The 22,809-nt window shown below is 36.5% G+C and overlaps 1 protein-coding gene across 3 annotated transcripts in view; it reads left to right on the forward strand.

Annotated features, from left to right (window-relative positions):
• Nucleotides 1-22,809, forward strand: part of LOC150110511 (arylsulfatase B-like) — a 318,735-nt gene that overhangs the window by 212,126 nt on the left and 83,800 nt on the right. For all 3 annotated transcript variants that reach the window (XM_090394336.1, XM_090394327.1, XM_090394344.1), the window contains 3 exons: nt 965-1,016; nt 7,672-7,775; nt 20,592-20,701. In XM_090394336.1, coding sequence (XP_090250462.1) covers nt 981-1,016; nt 7,672-7,775; nt 20,592-20,701 — 250 coding nt within the window. In that variant the 5' untranslated portion in view covers nt 965-980. The remainder of the gene's footprint in view (nt 1-964; nt 1,017-7,671; nt 7,776-20,591; nt 20,702-22,809) is intronic.

The raw sequence follows: 22,809 nt of genomic DNA on the forward strand, positions 1-22,809 counted from the left end.
TATCAGATAGTTGTATATGGGGAAGGGGGGGGGGGTTGCTATTCAATCTTTATGTCAGTGATATTGTCACAGACTACAAGGAGATGTTCAGTTGTTTGCAGATGATGTGAAGCTTGGGAGGGTTATTAGTAATAGTGCTGATGTTTTGGCTCTTCAAGAGGATTTAAATAAGCTGGAAGTGTGGGCAAAGGCATTGGGATGTCAATTTAATGCAACTAAATCTAAGGTTTTAAAATTTGGGATCCACAGAAGAGATGTTTCATACTTCCTTGGTGGAGTAATCCTGGAAGAAGTGGAGAAAGCAAGAGATCTTGGGGTGATTGTGGAGAGATTTAAAGTTCCAGGGATATATTGCAAAGGTTGTGAAGACATCTCAGAGAATTGCAGCAAATGTGCTGATCCTATTGTATAAAGCTATGATCAGACCACATCTGGATTGGTGTGTTCAGACCTAGTCACCAGGATTTGAAGGGGATGAAATAACCTTAGAGAGGATACAGAGAGATAGCAAAAATGATGACAGGACTGTACAACTAGCACTGTTGACTGCAGAGATAGAAGGCAAAATGGGAATATGACTGAGACATTTAAGATTTTGAAGGGTTATTATTGCATTAACACTGAGGAGATTTTTGATATGGTAGAATGAGGGAAAGGAACAAGAGGCTACTCCTAGAAGTTCCAAAAGGAGGTGGTGAGTAAAAGGAGATAAGAAGTAAGTTTTTTGCATGGAGAGTGGTAGGAGTATGGAATGCATTGCCTGAGAGGGTGGTGAACATGCAGACTGTGGATGATTTTAAGGAGTGGTATGATAGACTTTGTGTTCACTAGTGTGTGTTGACATCTGGCAGAGTCTTGCGATTCCATGTGGGGGTCAGGAAAATAATAATAATAATATGTTAACTGTCTGAATGTATATGTCTAATATGTATATTTCTTTTAAAATCTGATTATTTATATTTAGATCTAGAGCAGCTTTCATGACTGGATATTATCCATATCATATTGGAAGACAAGTAAGTATTTATGAATATAGATTTGTTAATAGCATTATTTCCATAAAGAATGCTAATAAATTTGTTTTAGATACCTAGATTTTATTTATGATGCAGTTTTAGTAATTCTGAATAATTTGAAATCATGTCATGATCTGACATGACATGACCTAAAACACTGAGAATATTTTCCATTTTTTCCACTTATAAATCTGAAATATACTTTAAAAATCAAATCCTATATCATGTGGATGTTAATAAAATTTACTTATTTAAATCAATATACCACTGTTGTCTGTCACTGAATCTCAACCCAGTTGAGCACATCTTTGGAACAAGATTGAATGATCTGTTCATGACAGTGGATGTACTGCATTCCAATATGATGTAACTGACATGACAGAGTGTTATCAAGTTTGCACAGGACTGAATCCATATTGATTTTTTTCAGCACCACATAGAGTTCATACTCTGATAAATTATAACTGTTTTAACAACTAAAGGGAGTGCCATTTGCTATTAAGTGAATCGATACCTAATAAATTGACCACTCAGTATGTGTGTGTGCATGTATAAAAATAATGTGGATAAAGCAGGTTTTAATACTGCTCACATGTTTTTTTTTTCTTATTGATCCCATACATGAGAGTTTGTAGGAACTGTAAATACATCAGTACCATGTGTGGAGTGTAGATGAGGACTGAAAGAGAAGATTATTGATGTTTTTTTTCTTTGTTTTTAATTGCAGGTTGTAGCTGTTTGGGAATACTTTGTGAGGAAGGCTGTTCAAGAGGACAGATGGAATAAAAGGGACAAAAGGACAGAGGTGGATGGAATAAAAGGAACAAAAGGACAGAGATGGATGGAATAAAAGGGACAAAAGGACAGAGGCAGATGGAATAAAAGGAGAAGAATAGAAGCAGGTTCAGTGTGTTTGCAGTTGCATAGTAAAGGGATGCTGGGCAGCTGTTGCTCTTGTATTAACAGATGCAACAGAAAGTGGAGGAATGATGTTGCCAATTCACTGGATCAGTGACTGGAAGCATCTGTAGAATAGACACAATGCTGAAACACTGCAACTGTGGGATAGAGGTTGAAATGAATCTGTGAGAGAGGGATAATCCATGAGCTTGATTGCTCGCCTCTGGATGGCATCAAGGATTTTAAGAGAAGTTTTAGGTGCACCACCCCAAACATGTGAGCAGTATTTTAAACATGGGTGGATTTAGGATTTATATATAGTTAAGAGTTGGTTTGGTGTAAAATAGGCTCTTAAACAGAATGGAATTCCAAGTTTCTTGGATGCTGAGGAGGCTGTTAATGTGATGTGTTTATATCAGGAAAGACTGGAAGTAAACATTAGTCCAAGGAAAGAGATATGATCTTGTTCGACAATTTGTGTGTTACTTAAGGGTAAGGGTAGGTGAGCTGGGAACTCTTTTTGCTGAAGATAAGGCAAGATTGTGTTTTGCTAGCATTGAACATGACAAGATTGTGCTCGTCCCATTGAAGGATAGTATGTAAATACTTCCTGTATCATGTAATTATAATTTACATGACAAATGTTACGTAGATTAAATGAATGGAAATTGAAACTGTTGTCTCTTTATCATAGTTTGAAACATCATCATCATCATAAAATTCGTGCTATGTAACTTCAGGGGGTGGGGGTAAAGATATACAGTGATAGCAATGTGTGAAAAGATCACATCATTGCTAATTTCCTATCAACAATTTTCCTCCAGATTAATCTGTTATCTATCAGGATGCTATTGTCACATCTCATATTTTGGTCCTCTAAGGCACTTCTTCATGTATTAGTCCATCTATACCTTGGTGTTTTTCCTTCCATCCTGGCAAAAACACTTGTTATGTTAACCTATTTCCCCCGGTTCTGTTTAAATGGCCATACTACCTAAGATTTCCTCTGACTGTACATTCCTGAATGCCAACAATGCTAATTTCTTTCCCGATATTCTAATTGGTAAGATGATTCTGCCATTAATGCCATTTGTTCTCTCCCTTTATGTTTCTCAGAGTTTTTGTATCTGTGGTCCCCAGTGTCTTTGATCAAGTGTTTTATTTATAATCCAGCTTTCAGATACTTAAGTTAAAATTTAAACACTGTCTACTATACAGTGTTTAGACTAAATCCTGTGTTATACCATTTAAACTTATTCAGTTGACTTCCTACCATACTAGCCTTGCTAATTCTCTTGTCTGTTTTTGTATTCAATTTGCTCCTTATTATATTCCCATCTTCATTAAAAATTACATCTTAAAAGCTGAAATGCTTTACTTGTTCTATAGGTTCTCCATTCAGGATGCAGTTGATATTTCAGTGTTCCTGCCTATTTTCATAATTGTCTTTTTATTACTGATTTTCCTACCAAATTTATTACAGTAGTTATTCACTTTAGTTAGGGAATCCTGCAGACTTGTACTGGATTTATTTAGGAGAATAAAAATAGTAGAGCAAACAACTATTCAGTTGTTTGCCGATGATGCAAAATTGGGTAGAGCAATAGTTAATACAGATGATGTTAAAATTTAGCAGGATGATTTGGATAGAATGGCAGTCTGAATAAAGGAGAATGGATGTCAATTTAATGTAGCAAAGTGTATGGTTATGCATTTTGGTGTGATAAGATTGCCAGCTGTATACCACATTGATGGAATGTACCCTAGGAAACTGATGAAGCCAGAAATTTGGGGTTTGCTAGTGGATAGGGAGTTATAGTTTAGAGGGCACATTGCAAAAGTGGCTAAAGCAGCACATCAGATGATTACATGGTTACTGAAGAATATTCTGATGAGCAGAGACAAGCAGGTTATTATATCTCTTTATCAAGCCTTGGTAAGAACCCATCTTGATTCTTGCATCCAGATCTTGTCACATGAGTTTCTTGGCAATGAGAAGGAGGTGGAGAGGATCCAGAGGCAAGTGACCAAGATGATAGCAGGTCTGTGGAATGATGTTTATGAGGACAGGTTGAAGATTTGTGAGTTACAAAAATTGGTTGACAGGCAGAAAGAGGATGATATGATTGTGAGATACAAATTACTGAAGAAGTTTTTAGAAGATTAATAGAGAAGAAATTTTTCAGAACAAGTTTTTGTGGTGGTAGAGCTAGGTAGCCAGCCTTGGAAACTGAGCAAGGGTGTTATAGCTAGATTTTTTTCTTGAAGAGTGGTGAATGTGTGGAATAGGTTGTCAGAATTTGTTGCAGATGTTTGTGAATGAGTTCAAAGCAAAGTATGCTAGATACTGCACAGATATTAGATAGTGCTTGGCATGATGTTTAAGGCCTCCCTTGATGAGTCTAAGGACTATGGAGCAGCCCATAATAATAATAATAATAATAACAACAACATTATCTGCATAAAATGCTGAGATTAACATCTTCAATTTTGATATCAGGTGTAATGCCACTCTCTATAATGTGATCCACATAGATGATGTGGATAACAGTGGAGATAATGTGCATCCTTGTCTCACACCTGATTTAACATTAAATCAAGTGCAAGACATCTTGTACTTCCTTCAATTCTGACTGCTGACTTACAATTCAAAAATAGACAATGCCTTGCTTGACATAATGTCCCCATTTGCACTTTTCTGTAGCAGTTTGAAAAGATTTTTTCAAGACACCTTGTCAAATGCCTTTTCTGGATCTATAGAACATTAATACAGATCCTTGTTATATTCTCACGAGTTTAAACTGAAAATATGGTTCTGACAACCTCTATTTACAGGAAAACCCAGCTTGTTCTTCTCTAAGTTTCTTTTTGACAATTTTTCTTAGCATTTTCTTAAGTATGCTTGGATAAACTTAACAGGACTACTCAGTAGGAAAATTCCTCTGTAATTTTCATATTCAGCTTTATTTTACTTTTTATAGATGGGTGCTATGAGAGCTCTTCTAGTCATCTGCAATTTGACCTTCTGACCAGGCCTTGTGCAATACAGCCACTTTAAAATGTTTATACCTCCTTATTTTAGCATATTGTCTACCGAAGGTTCCTTTCACAATCATGCTTTTGATGGGTTTTTTTTTACTTCAAATACTGATAGGTAGACCTGATTGTTTCTCTTAAATACTTTTTACTACCATACCATACTGTCACTGCTTGTTCCTTTAGCAGTTTTTCAAACTAACTATTCCAGACATCTAGAATATATTTATTTTAGTTTGCATATCATCTTTATAATCACTGATTCATTTTACAGTACACTTTCCTCTGGAATCATTTCCCATATTCCTGATATTTATTTTTGTTTTCTTACTTATTACAAGTCTTCCCATGACTTTTGTTTAGCTAGTTTTACACATTGCTGTGATTGCATTTTTCTCTGTATTCACTCAGAGTTCCAACTTACTTGCCAGGAACTTTCAATACACTTTCTTCTTTTCCTTGACTGTCTCTTTAACTTTCTGAGTCTACCATGTAGTTCTGGATTGTCACTCTTGTAGACAACCTCACCAAATTCCTCTCTGGATGAATCAGTCAAATGTTTTCTTCAGCATTGAATCTCCAAGGTTTGCTTACTGTTTCAAAATCTTGTATTTATTCTTGAATAATATTCATCTCCATAATTCACCTCTGAAAGCTATAACTCTTGATTCTTTTGAAAACTTTCTTACACATTCATTTCAGTATGATATTCAAGTTTAACCTGCTTGACACTAACTGGTAATCACTTCCTATTTCAAATTTTCTGTGTACGCTTGTGTCATTAACTAGCATGAAGATATTGCTATCAACAATAACATAGTTAATGAGACTCGACTTTCTTTTTGTTTCATCTCTCCATGCAAAACTGTGCACATCTTTATGTTGGAACATGTTGTTAGTAATGGTTAGTCCATCTCCTGAACAGAAGTCACCAGGTATACTTACCATTATTATTAGCTAAGCTTTGCTCTTTTATCCATATTTTTCAAAATATTTCTATATTTTGAGAAAATATAGATAATATAGATAACAAAATATAAATATGTTGTTTTTGCCAGCCTGGCTGACCGAGTAGTTAGCGCATCCACTTTCCAGCCAAAAGGCTGCAGGTTCGAATCCTGCCATGGGCATGGATATTTGTGATTGTCTGTGGAAATACTGGTGGTGGTGGTGGTGGTCGTTGGTAGATGGCATTGGTGTAGTTGCGATCAGTTGGTGAATGGTGGCGGTGGTGAGTGGTGGAGACAGAGTTGTAGAGTAGGTGCCCTCCCTCGATAGTCTTTGGACTACCTGGAGATGTCAAATAATAATAATAATAACAATAATAATAATAATATTTCTGATACTGCAGGAAGTGAATGAGATTAGAGATTTGGGTGTGATGGTTGACAGTAGACTGAAGTTTAGAGGGCATATTGCTAGTGTTGCAAAGGCTGCATATTGCAGTGCTGCTATGATAAGAAGTACTCTGATGTGTAAGGATAAGGAAGTGATTATGCCACTGTATAAGGCACTGGTCAGATCACACACTTGGACTATTGTGCTCAGATCTGGTCACCTGGTTTTCAATGTGATGTGGAGACATTGGAGAGGACCCAGAAACGACTGACTAAGACAATATCAGGAGTTTGGAATGCTGGCTATGAAGAAAGGTTGAAGAAATGCGGATTGCAGAGTTTGGAGGATAGGAGGAAAAGAGGTGATATGATAGAGGCACTTAAGTTAGTGAGAGGATTTTATCAGATTAATCCAGAAGGGATTATAAAAAGAGTAGAAGGTGAGAGGGGATAACCAGAAGTCATTCCTGGATGTTATGTAAAAGTGTGATGTGTTGTGAAGAGGGATATGAGGAGTAGATTTTTTACATGGAGAATTGTCAGTGAATGGAACACATTACAGAATGTGTTGTTAATGCAAGGAGTGTTTAAGGATTTTAAGATTCTATGTGATAAATATGTTGTCAGTTGAATGAACCTCCCACGATGAGTTTGTCCACTCCATGGAAGGTGAAATAATAATAACAATACTAATAATGTCCCTTTTACTGCTTAGATCTCCAAGGCAAATTACTAACTTTTCCTTTTTCTTTTTGTTCAGCTGCTTTCAGTAATACCTTGAAAAATTCTTCCATTTCTTTCTTAATAGAACCTTCTATAGCACCAAATAAGTCTCATTATCAATTCCCCATTGTATTTGCTCACATCACTCTAGATATTGCCTGCCATTCAAAAAGATTATCCTCCTATTTATTGTTGAATAATACTATAGATACTCATTTTTCCTGATTAGTAAGAAGAATGATGCTTCTTATGTTGATGGTGTCAAACTTAAACCTGCTAATGTTGAGCTGGGATGTGTCATCAAGTTTGCACAAGACTGAATCATATTAAATACTTTCAGCACCTATTAGAATCCATCCATACTCTAATGAACTGAAATTGTTTTAATGACTAAAGGAAGTGCCAATTGCTATTAAGTTATATATCTAATAAATTGGGCACTAAATATATATATTTGTGTGCTTGCATGTGTATTTGTAAAAATGATGTGGTTAAAAAAAAAGATTTTAATTTTCTAATTACAATTTACACAACAAAACATTAAAACCATAGAAATTAAAATTATTGTTTATCTCAAATTGAAAAAGGAAAAAACACTTCTGCATTAAATAGTGAAATATTCAGAAGTCATGTCTAATTATATGATTTTGTATTAACAGAATTGTGTGCTCATTCTGTTGGAGCCTACTGGAGTTTCTCTACGATTTAAATTTTTACCTGAAAAATTGAAAGAGTTGGGTTATACTACACAGATGTTTGGCAAGTGAGTTTTACAACTTTTGGTTTCATTGGTAATTATAGATCTTACATATATGTTTATCTTTGAGACATGAATGGTTTTCAGAAGTCAAATATTGAAATTAAAAGAAAAAATTCCATACTTACTGAATTTTAAATTATTTTTGTTACATGATACCTTCAAGGAATCCAAGGTCTCATCATGAAAGGTCATTCTATACCATACAATCAACCATCATCTACCACTACACTATTTGCTGTAACACTGCACAGTACCTCATAGCTTACTCTGACATCTGCCAGTCACCAGAGAACATTTAATCTATATTCTCTGGCCAATTAGCTTCTGCTGGGTGCGAGTTCTGCAGGAGAAGAAAAACCATGTATGAGATCAACTAACTCGCCTTTAGCTGAAAAAAAAAAGCCTATATAAAGAGTCCTCTCATCATTATGGGAATTAAATTTGGGTCTTTCACCATCAAAAGGTGCATGTCTGCTTGTTCTTCCAATAAAATAATATGGTGCATTCAGAAAAATAACAAATTCCTCTGAAAAATTTTCAGAATAAAAAGTGCTTTTATATGCTGACACATTAAAAGAGTAATATTATTTCTTGCATTCATTTGTGAAGTGACAGGACTTTTTGTAGTAAGTCTATCCACTGTACAAATTACAGTATTTATCAAACCTCATGTTACATATTCCAGATACCTACCACTCTCATTATTATTATTATCATCATCATCATCCCAAAACCCCATGGCATCAAAGACTGATTATGGAAGGTGAATTTGTCATGCATACAGCTCATCATAATATGACTTAAATACAGTCGAATTCTCTGCAGACACTGCACTCTCAAGCAAAGCATTACAATCATTCAAACTTTCTCAATGCAAAAAAACTTGCTTCTCATTCCCTTGCTCACTCCTCCTTATACAGCTTCCAGGGAAGACCTCTTGTTCTCCCACCATTTTGTACCCCTCATGTGTTAACCCTTGCCAATTTTTACATCTCTATCATATCACCCCCCCCCCTCTTCCTCCTGTCCACTAGATTCTGTAACTTGCATCTTCTCAACCTTGCTTCATACTCAACATTCCAGAAACTACCTTAGTGAACTCCTCTAGACTCTTTCCAATATCTCTTCATCCTTTTGAAAACCAGGCAAACAAATTTGTGCATGTTAGCCATATATATATATATGGCCTAATCAAGGCTTTATACAATGGAACCAGAATGAATCACCTTACTTCTACAAGTCAGTGTCCTGCACCATTGCCAAAAGAACTCCCTAGTTTTTTTTTTTTTGGTTTCATTAGTTAACTGCTGCTTATACTGTACCTTTGTAAGTCACCAACTGACACATTGATTATTACAGCTCATCTTATGCTGTCACCATAATGCCTTCGCTCTCTTTGTTATGCTTAATCTCTTCATTCCCACTTCACACCTACTATTTAACCTTTTGACCCTTAGAATACATCTAGGTATTGCTTCTATTAGATAGAAGATTATATTAGATTTTAGATATTAGAAGATATTAGATTTCGTAGGGCTTTTGAGAGAGTACCTTATGATAAATTGATAGTCAAACTGGAGCAGATGGGGTTGGATATTAGATTAGTGCATTGGATTGGAGACTGGCTATCTGATAGGTATCAACAAGTTGTGTATGGGGAAACAATATCCAGGAAAAGGAAAGTCACTAGTGGAGTGCCTCGGGGTCTGTTTTAAGGCCATTACTGTTTAACTTGTATATTAATGATATTGGTGAGGATTTGGATGGAGATATTCAGTTGTTTGCAGATGATGCAAAGTTGGGACAAACCATGAAGAGTAGTGAAGATGTTGTGGCCTTACAAGAAGACTTGAATAAATTGAGTGAATGGGTATGGAAATGGGGATATGAGTTTAATGTTGCAAAATGTAAGGTTTTAAAATTTGGAAAACAAAGATGGGATGCAGAATTTATTCTTGGTGAGGTTATATTGTTAGAGGTGGAAGAAATAAGAGATCTGGAAGTGATAGTGGATAAGGATCTGAAATTTAGGGGACACGTAGCCAAAATTGTGAAGACAGCACAAATGCTTCTGGGAATGATGCGGAGGACACTGACGTGTAGAAGTAGGGAGATTCTTGTTCCGTTGTATAAGGCTTTGATTAGGCCACACATGGACTATTGTGCCCAGATTTGGTTACCTGGTTTTAAGAAGGATGAAGAGATGTTAGAAAGGGTCCAAAGGTGACTGACTAAGGTAGTTTCTGACCTCTGGAATGTCGAGTATGAGGAAAGATTGAGAAGATGTAATTTGCAGAGTCTGGTGGACAGGAGGAAGAGGGGGGGGGGAATATGATAGAGCCCTGCAAGTTGGTAAGGGATTGTTATAGGATCAATGCAGAAGAAATTCTACAGAAAATAGTGGGAGATCAGGGGAGAACCAGAGGTCATCCCTGGAAACTGTATAAAGAGGGTGTGAGTAGGGGAGTGAGAGGTAGGTTTTTTTTTTTTCGTGCAGAGTTGTAAATGATTGGAATGCCTTGCCTGAGAGTGTGGTGTCCACAAGGAGTTTGAATGTGTTCAAGGCATGGTATGATGAGCTGTGTGTGTGTAATAAAAGGACCTCCCAGATGAGTCTTTGACTCCATGAAGTCTTGGGGTAATAATAATAATAATAATAATGATAGTTCTTGAATAGCATTCAAGTAGCATTGATCTCCTTTCCACCCAACTTCCCATTCAATTCTACAGCTGTAAGCTGTCTCCTGAGCTTCTCACATTTGTAAGTCTTGGAGTTCCACATATACCCTTTCCTCACATGTCTGGCAACCACTCTCACCAACTGGAGGGACAGTTGACACCTCGTTTATAATGATATCCTCTAATTAGATGATCAAATCCAAGACCCTCAATCCTCATGTGCCCTCTGTTAGAGGTAGTAGTCCATGAAAAACTTGAGAAATTCGTTTTCTTTATTTCTGGATGCTATCTCATCATCTCAGTCTATAATGCAATAATTAAAATCACCCATAATGATCAACCATTTCCTATTTACTTGGCTAATTTGCTTATAGATTTAATGGTCAGACCCCTCCACACTACTAGATCACTAGCAACATTCAACTAAGTATTTCATTCCATTCACTTGTATCCTACACTATGCTGCCTCAAAATCACTGCCATTGTTTCTCCTCTACCTTGTATGGACATAACTCTTTTTCTCTGATCAATAACACTGCACCTTCCTTTTTACCCTTTCTGTCTTCATGAAAAACATCATACCTTTCCATCTCTATTTCTGTCAGGATGCCATTCTCATCCAGTATGTCTCACTTATTCTAACAATTTTTTAATGAATAAACTCAGTCAATGCAGCCATTTCACATCCCTTGTTTCTGATACTTCTAATATTTGTATGCAAACATAACAGTTCATTCCTGGATTTATAAAAAGTTTCACTGAAACCATTTATTAGATATGACTTATCCATACCTTTCTCAAGCCATTTCTTTTTCTCATTACTAATCCCAAGGCCTTCTTCAAATCCAACTGTTCTCCCTACATCATAAGCCATCTGATTCCTTTCTTGTCTGCACACACATTCATTGTCAGTTCCCTCTGTCTTCCCTTAGTCTCCCTGTTTGTTGTCTTGCACACTTGTTCTCTCATATTCTATACTCATGCTAACCACACTCTTCATTCATAAATACCACCTTCAATTCCTCCTTTCTTACTCTCCATCTCTTTCACATCACTTCTTACTTGCTCAGACTCATTCCCTGCACTCAGTACTCTCCCTTCCAGCAGAAATGTCTCCAAACAACTCACTCCAAGCCCATTCAAATGCAGTCCACCATTCTTATACAGTTCAATTCATCCTTCAAACTCATTCTACACATTAACAAACTCCACTCATTTCTCTTCACAAATTTCTGCTATCTTTTTTAATCCTTTCTCCCCACCTCTGTCATATCGAGACAACACACTGACTACCTTTCCTATCACACTATTATCTTTTATACTTCTCAACAACCTCCTGATATTCAGTCTTACATTCTCCTTGTTCCCAGTCGTCATTTATTTCTATTACCATTACAAACTCTTTTGCTCACTTACTCCTCATTTCCAGTGCCTCAATCACTCTATTCATTTTATCTCCCAGAAAACAAAACTTGTACATCTTGTTACCACACACCTTAAATAATCATATCCCCCTACAATGCCAATTATGAATATTTCATTACCTCTTTAATGCTAACATCATTTGCTTCCGTTTTCTTCACTCTTCCATGCACATTTACAGTTCTCTTCATTTCACTCTGCTTCAACTCCTGCCTCATCTTCACCAACTTGACTTTCAAATCCTGCATCATTTATTCAATATCATTCATTATCACTATTTTATCTTCAGTCACACAAACTTGTTCGCCATTAGCTTCACTCACCATCTTGCTGTTAATTGCACTCTGCTTTTCACCATCATTATCAAACACTTTGTCATCAATCTAAACAATTTCTGAACATTCGAACAATCTCTTCCTCAACTACAGTTTCAGTTATGACACCATGTTCCCTACTGATATTTAAACAAACCTTGTGGTCCATCAGAATATCACACTTTCTACATTCCGACACTCTCCTTTCTCTCTCTCTCTCAGAAGCTGGTGGAACAGCTTCTGAGATTACCTCCACCTAAAGATATTTGAAATGATATTTTGTAGCAGGAAATAAAAGTAATGCTGTTTTAATAAATGTGCCCTCCCTACACAGTATTGGTGTATGCAACAAACACACACACACAACTCTGTGAGTTGTGTGCATTTTATATTGTTTGTGAATTAGTTTTATAACTAAACAACAGAATTCATTCAACATAATTGGGTTCAGTACTACAGTATTTTCTTACATATCAGGAAACAGGCATATCTCCTATAACATTAGATTTGTGTATGTTATGTTCCTGCCCCCCCCCCTCATCCTTATTGTTTTCCATTATAAGTCTTTAAATCAGGAAACAGATCATAATTCATTGAATTATATAATATTGTAATTTTTTAATTAAATTTAATGTGTATAAAAGAATTCAGTTTAACTGTAATGTAAATTATGTTAATTTGTATTCAATTCCATTCTACATTACCTGTAGAAGAAGCAATGAGGGCCCTTTTTTTAAATAGATGGAGGTGGAAATTTGCAACTACCAATAGAGAGAGTAGGATGTGGTGACATTATTTTTGTGATCTGTCAAACAAAATTAAAGCCATAATGAAATAGATATAATGGAGAAATAGGTCTAGCATAAGTTGAAAGTTATTAAGGAAGATGAAGAATGGAAAATGTCCTGGGACAGATGATTTTCCTATTTATATTAATTTGATAAAATCCTCTCACCAAATTGAATGTCTGTCATGTCACTTCACTTCTGCCTATCCACTGTTCTCTGTAATTGGCACTCTCTCAACCTCAACTCATCATAACCAAACATTACACTTGGTATTACACTTGATATTACCTCGTATATTTACTTTAAAACGAATAGTTGAGAAATCATAGGAATATAACAAACATGTCTTTGTTATAGGAATATAACAAAGACATGTTTGTAGAGCTGGAAAATACAACAACAAGGCGCCCAGAGAAAAGCTTCTCAAAACAGTACAATTATATTGGGTAAATGGAACATTATATAGTCTGTATTTAAGTTTTAAGTCAGCAGTTAGAATTGAAACAAAATACAAGAAGATGGTTTGATGTAAAATCAGGTGTAATACAAGGGTTGCCCACTATCTCCAGTCTCATTCATCATCTATATGGATTGCATTATAAGAAATTAGCATTAAACCTGATATTAGATAAGGCAAATAATGTACTGTGATACTGCAGACTTTACAAAGGTATATGATAGGATATCACAAAATGGAACAAAATGGGAATGGATGTGAAGCTGGTAGCACAGATAAGGGTTTCTAACAGACAGACACCAGAGAGTAGTATATGGTAAGTGGAATCTAGGAGAATGAGGGTTAATAATAAATTTAACTTAATCCTATATCCAAGTATAAGCAAACAAAGTATGCCTGAAATATCTTCAGGACTGAGGCAACTCGTAGTAAAGGTGGACCAAGCTCTCATCACTCCTTATCTCAGTATCTCCCATAATGCAAAGCACATCTCCTTGCAGACATGTATAATGCTATGCATTAAGGGAAGGGCCACTACCCAAACCAGTTTCGACCTTTATTGAGGTCTCGTCAGTGGGAGCCAGATCCAGAAGTGGTGATACTAAGGCAGAAGCAGTGGAGAGGTCATATTTACTTATATGAGTTGCCAAAAGTTGTACCACCTTATTATTAAATTACTCTGGATTTACAGAAAGATGTTGGAAGTTTACTTTCCACTTGGTTAGACTATAATAAATTTCGTTTGCATGGGGATGTGCTTTGCATTATGGGTGATACTGAGACAAGGAGTGATGAGAGCTTGGTCCACCTTTACTACGAGTTGCCTCAGTCTTGAAGATACTTCAGGCACAAACTTTGTTTGTTTACACTTGGATAAAGGATTAAACTAAATTTATTATAGTCTAACCAAGTGGAAAATAAACTTCCAACATCTTTCTCTAAATCCAGAGTAATTTAATAATAAAGTGGTACACCTTTTGGCAACTCATATAAGTAAATATGACCTCTCCATTGCTTCTGCCTTAGTATCACCACTTCTGGGTCTGGCTCCCACTGACGAGACCTCAGAAAAGGTTGAAACTGGTTGGAAGCTTGGGTGATGAATGGCAATGCTGTAGCTTATGAAGTTTTAACTGAGGCTCGGCTGATGCTGTAGCCTGAAATTAACTGAGGCACCGCTGCTGCTGTTACCCCTCAGACGAGCAAATGAGTGGCTCTGCTAGGTGGTGGGGGAGCCTGCCACGGTGTAGAGCCAACCGGTTCTTAGAGTTCTTCTCAATGGCAGGGTGAGCTTGTTACTGAAGGGAACAATGCTGAGTTTCTGACTTTCTGATCCTGCGGGTTGCTCATTATTGGATGATCCAGGGGATTTTATGAGTTTTTGGAGAGGTATCCCCGCACTTAAACAGGGAAACTGGTCTAGGTAGTGGCCCTTCCCTTAATGCATAGCATTATACATGTCTGCAAGCAGATGTGCTTTGCATTATGGGAGATACTGAGACAAGGAGTGATGAGAGCTTGGTCCACCTTTACTATGAGTTGCCTCAGTACTGAAGATACTTCAGGCGCAAACTTTGTTTGCTTACACTTGGATAAAGGATTAAACTAATTTATTATAGTCTAACCAAGTGGAAAATAAACTTCCAAACTTCCAAGAATGAGGGTAACTAGTGGAATGTCTCAAGGCTCTATACTGAGCCACTAATTATTAATTTGTACATTGAGGGATCTGACTAGAGGGCTGCATGGTGTGTAGTGTTTTCAGAAAGCTCCTGAAAGCTAAGTATAATTTTGAGTGAAAATTGGAATATTGATTTAAAGCTTAAAGTAGTATTGTTTATTTTTAGTAGCTTGTTGTGTCTGTGTGATTTTGGTGTGAATTCCATTTTATTTAACTTAGTATTTTAATGATACGTTTCATAGAATAGCACATGGTGCAATGCGATGTAAGATAATGGCATCCAAAAATACGACGCCTTTGTTCAAAAACCATAATGTGAGGGAGGTTTGTCCAATATGATGTGTGTGTGTGGGATGTATGCATTCCCGAAGGAGGCTGGAGTTTGGATGGAAAGTGATAGTGGTGGGAGAATGTACATAAAGTGTAAGCAAAGTGAGGAATTGAAGTATGTGTCGGGTCATGAGATAGTTATGGTTGAAGAAAGCCAGAATATGAGTGAAAATAGTAGCTTGATAGGGAATTGTGATGTTGTACAAGATGGCAATGAGAGTGGTGATCAAAGAGAGATTGAAAGCAACTATACAGAGAAAGAAAATGGTTTAAATGATGAAAAAAATGAGGAATTACTTGTAGGGAGTGAGATCACTTGGTTGCGTGCAGTGATACACAGTGCACAGCGGCAGTTGGAGCACCCGCAAAACTCTTTCCAGAGTGCCTCGGATAGCAGAAATAAACAAGTGTTTGAAAGGAAAAATAAGCTTAAGAGTGGGAGAGTTTCTGAAATAAAGGAAAGAGTGTTGTATGGTGACTCGTTATTAAGAGGAGTGATAGATGGGAGTTTAACTAAATCATACTTACCAGGTGCGAAATTTAAGGATGTAAGTGAGCGTAGTAGAGTGCAAAAACAGAGGGTGAAAGAATTGATAGTTGTGGTGGGTACAAATGAATTGAAAGGAGATAAATATTTTATGAGAGAGGACTTGAAAGTATTGTTAAAGGTAGTGAAAGAAAAGAGTGACAGAGTTAGAATGGTGAGTCTGTTGCCACGGTACGACAGAGAGGAGTTTAGAAGGTGGGCCATAATCGCAAATGACTTTATGCGTAGGTTATGCAGACGGTGTGGTGTGGAATTTGTGGACGTGTGGAATGAATTTGATGGGAGAAAGGGTTTATACAAGATGGATGGCCTGCATTTGAATGGATTTGGTGTGCAGAGACTGGAAAAAGTGTTGCTGAATGAAGTGAAAATGGATGTGCAGAACCAGGAAAACTAGAACTACTAAGGAGGGGGGGGAGTGGATATGCGGACATCAGTGAGACAGTTGAGTGTAAGAATGTATATAATGTACCCGAGCCAGTACTAAGGACAAGAAATCAGAATGGAATAGTTAGAATAATGCATCAAGATAGGGGTGGGACAAAGAGACCTCTGCATTTCATGTATACTAATGCCAGGAGTAGTAGGAACAAGAAGGAAGAATTTTTGGTCTCGATTGGCTCTTCCTGGCCACATGTTATTGGCATTAGTGAAACATGGCTGATGGAAGATGATATAGTTAGTGCAATAGAATGTGTAGGTTATAGTGTGTTTAAGAGTGATAGAGAGAATAAAATGGGGGAGGAGTGTTATTGATGATAGCTGATGAACTGCAGCCAAGGAGAATTGAAGTTGTATTGCAGGATAGTGAAAAGAGCTCATTTGAGGCTATTTGGTGTGAGATTGAGACTGGCAGAATAAAATATACAGTTGGTTGCTGCTATAGACTAGGTGATGGAATAGATGGTGGAGATAGTATGCATAAACAAATTGATGAAATGAGTGGAAGGAGGGTAATTATTATGGGGGATTTCAACTATAGTAACATGGATTGGAAGGAGGAAAGGACACATGTGAGGATGGAACTGGTTAATTATTAAGGGATAACTTAATAATTATTAAGTTATCCCTTAATAATTCTTCAATTATTAAGGGATAACTATCTGAGTCAGCATGTAATTGAAAATACTAGGGATTTGAGAGTGCTTGACCTGGTAATTGCATCTCAAAATTTGACTGTAATGAATATGACCATGTTGCCACCTATCGGTGAGAGTGATCATAAGGTCTTCACCTGGGAGGTGGCTAAAGGTGTGGAATTTTTGATTAAGACAGGGTATATGTGGAATTACCATGCTGGTGAGTATGACAAGCTGAGGAGATTGCTTGGTTCAGTGCCATGGCATGTAAAACTGCAAGGGCTGGATGTCGATAGAGCATGGGAAGTGGTCAAGGAGCATTTACAGGAGTTTATGGCTGATTGTATACCTAGAATCCGGATAGTAAAACAAGTAGGGGTTAAATGGATGAATAACACCATTAAGCTTGAGCTGCAAAAAAAGAAACAACTGTGGAGGGAATTTAAAAAGAAAGGTGACCTGCAGGTACATGAACAGTTTAAAGCACTGGCCAGAAAGGTAACGAGTGTGGTTAAAAAAGCAAAAGCGGGTTATGAAAGGAAACTAGCTAGCAAGCTAAAGAGAATTCCAAACAGTTCTTTCAATATGCTGCAAGCAAAAAAAAAAACTGTACGCGGCAGAATGATTTTAAGGAATGACGATGGTAAGGAGGTCACTGAATCAGGCAATATAGTGAAGTTACTGAGCGCACACTTTGCAAAAGTATATCATCCAGGTGGTGACATTGGAGAAATGACGGAACCATTAGTTTACATGGGAATTGTGATGAATGAAGTGGAGGTGAATAGTCTATTACAGAACCTTAATGTGAATACATCTGTGGGATTGGATGGTATACCGGCATGGGTCTTGCGTGAAGCGGCTAAGGAATTATCAGTGCCCTTGACCATGTTATTTAATCTGAGTCTTGGGTCTGGTTTAGTCCCGAAGGTGTGGAAAGAGGGGAAAATAGTTTCACTGCATAAAAGAGTATCCAAGACTACAGTTGCAAATTACCAACCGATCAGCATATCAGGAGTCATTGTCAAATTCTTGGAGAAAGTAGTCAAGGGAAAAATACAAGAATGGATTGATGAAAATGAGATACTATATGGGGTACAGCATGGCTTTGTGAAGGGTAGATCATGCCTCAGTAACTTGCTCAAGTTTTATAACACAGTGATGGCTGGACTGGATAAGTGTAATGGGTTTACAGTGATACTGCTGGACCTGGCTAAGGCATTTGACAGGATACCACATGGAATTCTAATCCATAAATTACAACATATGGGAATGGATATAGGGTTGGTTAGATGGATAGGTGGGTGGTTGATGGAGAGATATCAGAGAGTAGTTTATTCAGGAGTAGAGTCCAAAAGACGGCCTGTGACTAGTGGTGTGCTGCAGGGTTCTGTTTTTGGACCACTGCTGTTTAATTTGTTCATTAACGATATAGGGAAGAATCTGAGAGGAGCAGTTCATTTGTTTGCTGATGATGCAAAATTGGGTAGGGCAATAGTGAATTCAGAAGATGTCAAAATCTTGCAGGACGACTTGGATAGATTGGAGTTCTGGGCTAAGGAGAATGGATATCAATTTAATGGACAAAATGTAAGGTTATGCATTTTGGGGTGAAAAGATTAGCAGCAGTATACCATATTGGAACTGTACTCCAGGAGATGAGGCCAGGGACTTGAGAGTGTTGGTGGATAGGGAGATGAAGTTTAGGGGACACATTGCAAAAATGGCTAAATCAGCTCATCAAATCACTTGGTTGTTAAAAAATACTTTGACGAGCAGAGACAAGCAAGTTATTGTACTTCTGTACCGAGCCTTGATAAGACTTCATCTCGACTACTGTGCCCAGATTTGGTCACCTAGGTTTCTTCTTGATGGGGGAGGCAGAGAGGATCCAGAGATGAGTGACCAAGATGATAGCAGGTCAATGAAATGAACTTTATGAGAGCAGGTTGAAGATTTGTTGGTTGCAGAAATTAGTTGATAGGCGGAAAAGGGGAGATATGATTGAGACATTCAAATTGCTAAAAGGTTTCTATAGGATTAATTCAGAGGATATTTTTGAGATCAGGACTGGTGGTGAGAGAACTAGGGGAAACCTGTGGAAGCTGGGCAAGGGTGTTAGAGCTGGGTTCTTTACTTTTAGAGTGGTAAATGAGTGGAATAAGCTGCCAGAGTCTGTTGTGGGTGGTATGACGGTGAATGAGTTCAAGACAAGGTATGATAGATACTGTGAGAATGTTGTATAGTTGTGTGGACATGATGTTTAGGGCCTCCCTCGATGAACACACACAGAGGAAGCAGTACAATGGCAAATCAGTGACGCCATATTGTCTAGAGACTGTATTGTGTCAGTTTGACCCAGTGGCGCACCCAGAGGGGGGGGGGGGAAAGGGGCCTGGTCACCTCCCAAAGAAAAGGAAAGAACACTAGAAAATTTTCCAAAAACCTTTTCCTAATTAAAATTCATTTTTTTTTATTTATGTTGTGTCGTGTTCTTCTATTTCTATACTAATTATGAATTAGCGATCACTGGAGATGCTCAGTCATAGGTCATATGCGATGCGTAGTGTGCATTTGCAAATCGTCTACTCAACTCCCCCCCCAAGGTTAAAATCCTGAGTGCCTGGCCCTCTTCAAGATTAAATCCTGAGTGTGCCACTGGTTTGACCTAGACCTTTGTGGGAGGTGGTTGTATCTTCCCATTTAATAATATTATGCCGCAATAGTTAGTAAGTTTTAATTAAAAATATTGTTCTTTTCGCATCGTTTTTATATTTAAATTTCATTAAATTTCATTAAATTCAACATTCAGTTTTATGATAAAAAATGTTTTAATTGATTTGAATTTGTATTTTATGTGAAAATAGATGTGATCTAATCTAGTTCGCGGTGGTTAATAAGGCCCAGTAAATTTTTCGATGGGCCTTATTAAACTGCTATAATTTATGATTTTATTTTTTGGTGATTGCTCATAATAGTTACTTATTTTATTGCTAAAGGCCTCTGAAAATGTCAGAAGTTAAGAAAAAACTGGGTCTTTGGACTGATGAAAGACTAGAAGCAGCTATGAAAGCTGTGCAAAGAGGACAACTATCACGATGTGCAGCATTAGAACGCTATGGAGTACCTAGAAGAACATTGAGGAACCATTTAAAGACAGAGAAGACGATGAAAAGATTAGGAAGAAATACTGTGCTAACAAAAGAAGAACTTGGTAGAAAGAATAGTAATTGATAATAGTAAAATAGAAAGAATACTAGGTGTTTATCAGAACTTTTCCAGACCCTCCTCCTTCGTAAATGGAAGTTTAGTTATTTGAATGTTTTAATACTTGAGAGAGAGAGTGAATGAGTGTGTGTGTGTGGGGGGGGGGGGTAAATATATAAATGAATAGGATGCAAATAGTATTTAATTTAATATTTAATTATATGCACTGTATACATGTTTTGATTCGTATGCACTTTTTTTTTTTTTTTCTGTTATACTAATTTTCTCATTTCTCTTTCATCTCATTTCATACAGATGGCATCTTGGTTACTGTAATTTATCATACACACCTACTTATCGTGGTTTTGACTCATTCTTAGGATCATACTATGCAGAAATGGATTATTATACTCATATTGTAGAGAGTAAGTATGAAGTAAAAATTAATATAACTGAAAATTCATTTAATATTTAATTTCATACTTATCATTAATTAATAAGAATTTTAAGCAAGTGTTTCAAAGTATATTGTTTAAAATACACTCCCAAAATGAAAGAAAGTATTTTGTTGAATTAGAAGTGTCAAAATATTGTGAGATGAGAAAGAAAAAAAAAAGCTTTCCTTTAAATTTCTGCAAATCATTTATTTTTAGTCTAAAATAAGAAAAGTTGATATTTTTCTCAAGCAGAGGCTGTACTGTAAAACTTAACTTTCTCAGTATGATTCTACAAAATAAGTTGGATAAACTCAGGTGTTGTAAGTTATCATTCTCTAATAGAATAAACACAGTACCTGAACATTAAATAATAAATACATTATTTATTAATTGTCTAATATTTTGTTGAGTTTTTTTTTTAATCAGAATCTTCAGACCACAGCTTCTCACAGTACACAAGCAGCAATGAGTGTAGAATACTGCAGTTAACAGAAGCTTGAAATCCTAGCTTGGTGCTCTGTTATGATAAGTCTGTTATCATAATCATCAGTGGCACATCGTAAACCATTGTTGTCTTGTACTTAGTTCAAAGATTATGAATCTTTTTTAATTTATTTGTTCATATTGACATTTTTAATGAGTTACATTTAAGTGCTGAAGATGCATGCTACTATTGGTTCTCTGAAAGCAAGGATTTATTGTTGCATACGATTATATAATTATCCATTATTTTTTAAAAATAACTACTGAAGAGATTAAGTTTTAAAATAGGTATACTGTCAGTAGACATATCAATACAAAATTAATAACAGAAAAAACTCATACAAATTACTACAACAGGAATTTCCTTCAGACATTGTAAACGTATTTGATTTTGTAATACATTCTGGTTACTTTTCCTTTAAAAATAAGTTGTATCAACAAATTGAAGGAACAGCAATGGACAATCCTCTTTCTCCTGCTATCTCCAATTTCTTTATGGAACATTTTGAACAACATATCTTTGACAACATTTCTCCCAGACCTACTCATTGGTTCAGATATGTCGATGACATTTTTGCTGTATGGAATGGCTCTTCGGATGAACTTCAACAATTTCTCACTAAGTTAAACGCATTTCATCCTAGGATCAAGTTTACCCTAGAAGTAGAATCAAATAAGCAGCTAGCCTTTTTAGATCTTCTAATTCTTCGCCAACCAGATGGTAACCTACATTTCTCAGTTTATAGAAAGAAGACTCATACAGGTCATTATATACATGTGGAATCTCATCACCATCCCAGTCAAAAGGCAGGAACTATTAAAACACTGGTTCATTGGGCCCACTCCTTTTGTTCTTCAGACGATCTTTTACAGAAAGAACTACAATATATAACTTCTTCCTTTCTATCTAATGGTTATAAGAATTGCTTCATTAAAAGAACTTTGAGTAGTTTTAATATGTCTTCCTCTTCAAACACAGAAGAAATAATGCGCATTCCTATCCCTTATGTACAAGGCATCAGTGAACGTATAGCAAAAGTTTTAAAACCACTGAATATTTTTGTTGCCTTTCGACCGTTTAGAAAAATCTCCACCTTTCTCACTTCTCCTAAGGACAAGCTTCCACATCTTAATCATCCAGTTGTCTGCCAGATTCCGTGCTCTTGTGGATTATCTTATTTCGGACAAACGGGAAGATCTGCCTCTATTCGGCTAGAAGAACACCAATCTTATATTGAATATTTTAAACCTGAAAAGTCTGGACTTGCAGAACATGCCATCTTCACTAGACATAGAGTTCACTGATGAAAGATAAGAGTTCTTCACAAAAGTCAGTTCCTCATGGAACACCTTTATAAAGAAACATGTGAAACTCTACTTCATTCTCCTAACTTAAACAGATCTGACAGCTTACGTCTATCCCCTTTATGGCAGATAATACTTTACAAATCAGCTAATCTTTCCTAACTTTTGATTTTATTGATTTTTTATTTATTTTTTTATTTTTTAGGAAATTTAGTTTTAGTTATCTTACACCAGCTACTTAGGTGGCATTATTGTCTAATTTGCACTTAATATGTACTGAAGATGCCTGTGACACAGAGGCGAAAATT

The sequence above is a fragment of the Typopeltis vanoorti genome, chromosome 1, assembly GCF_054136105.1.
Source record: "Typopeltis vanoorti isolate ZY-2024b chromosome 1, IOZ_Tvanoo_1.0, whole genome shotgun sequence".
Classification (NCBI taxonomy): Eukaryota; Metazoa; Arthropoda; class Arachnida; order Uropygi; family Thelyphonidae; genus Typopeltis; species Typopeltis vanoorti.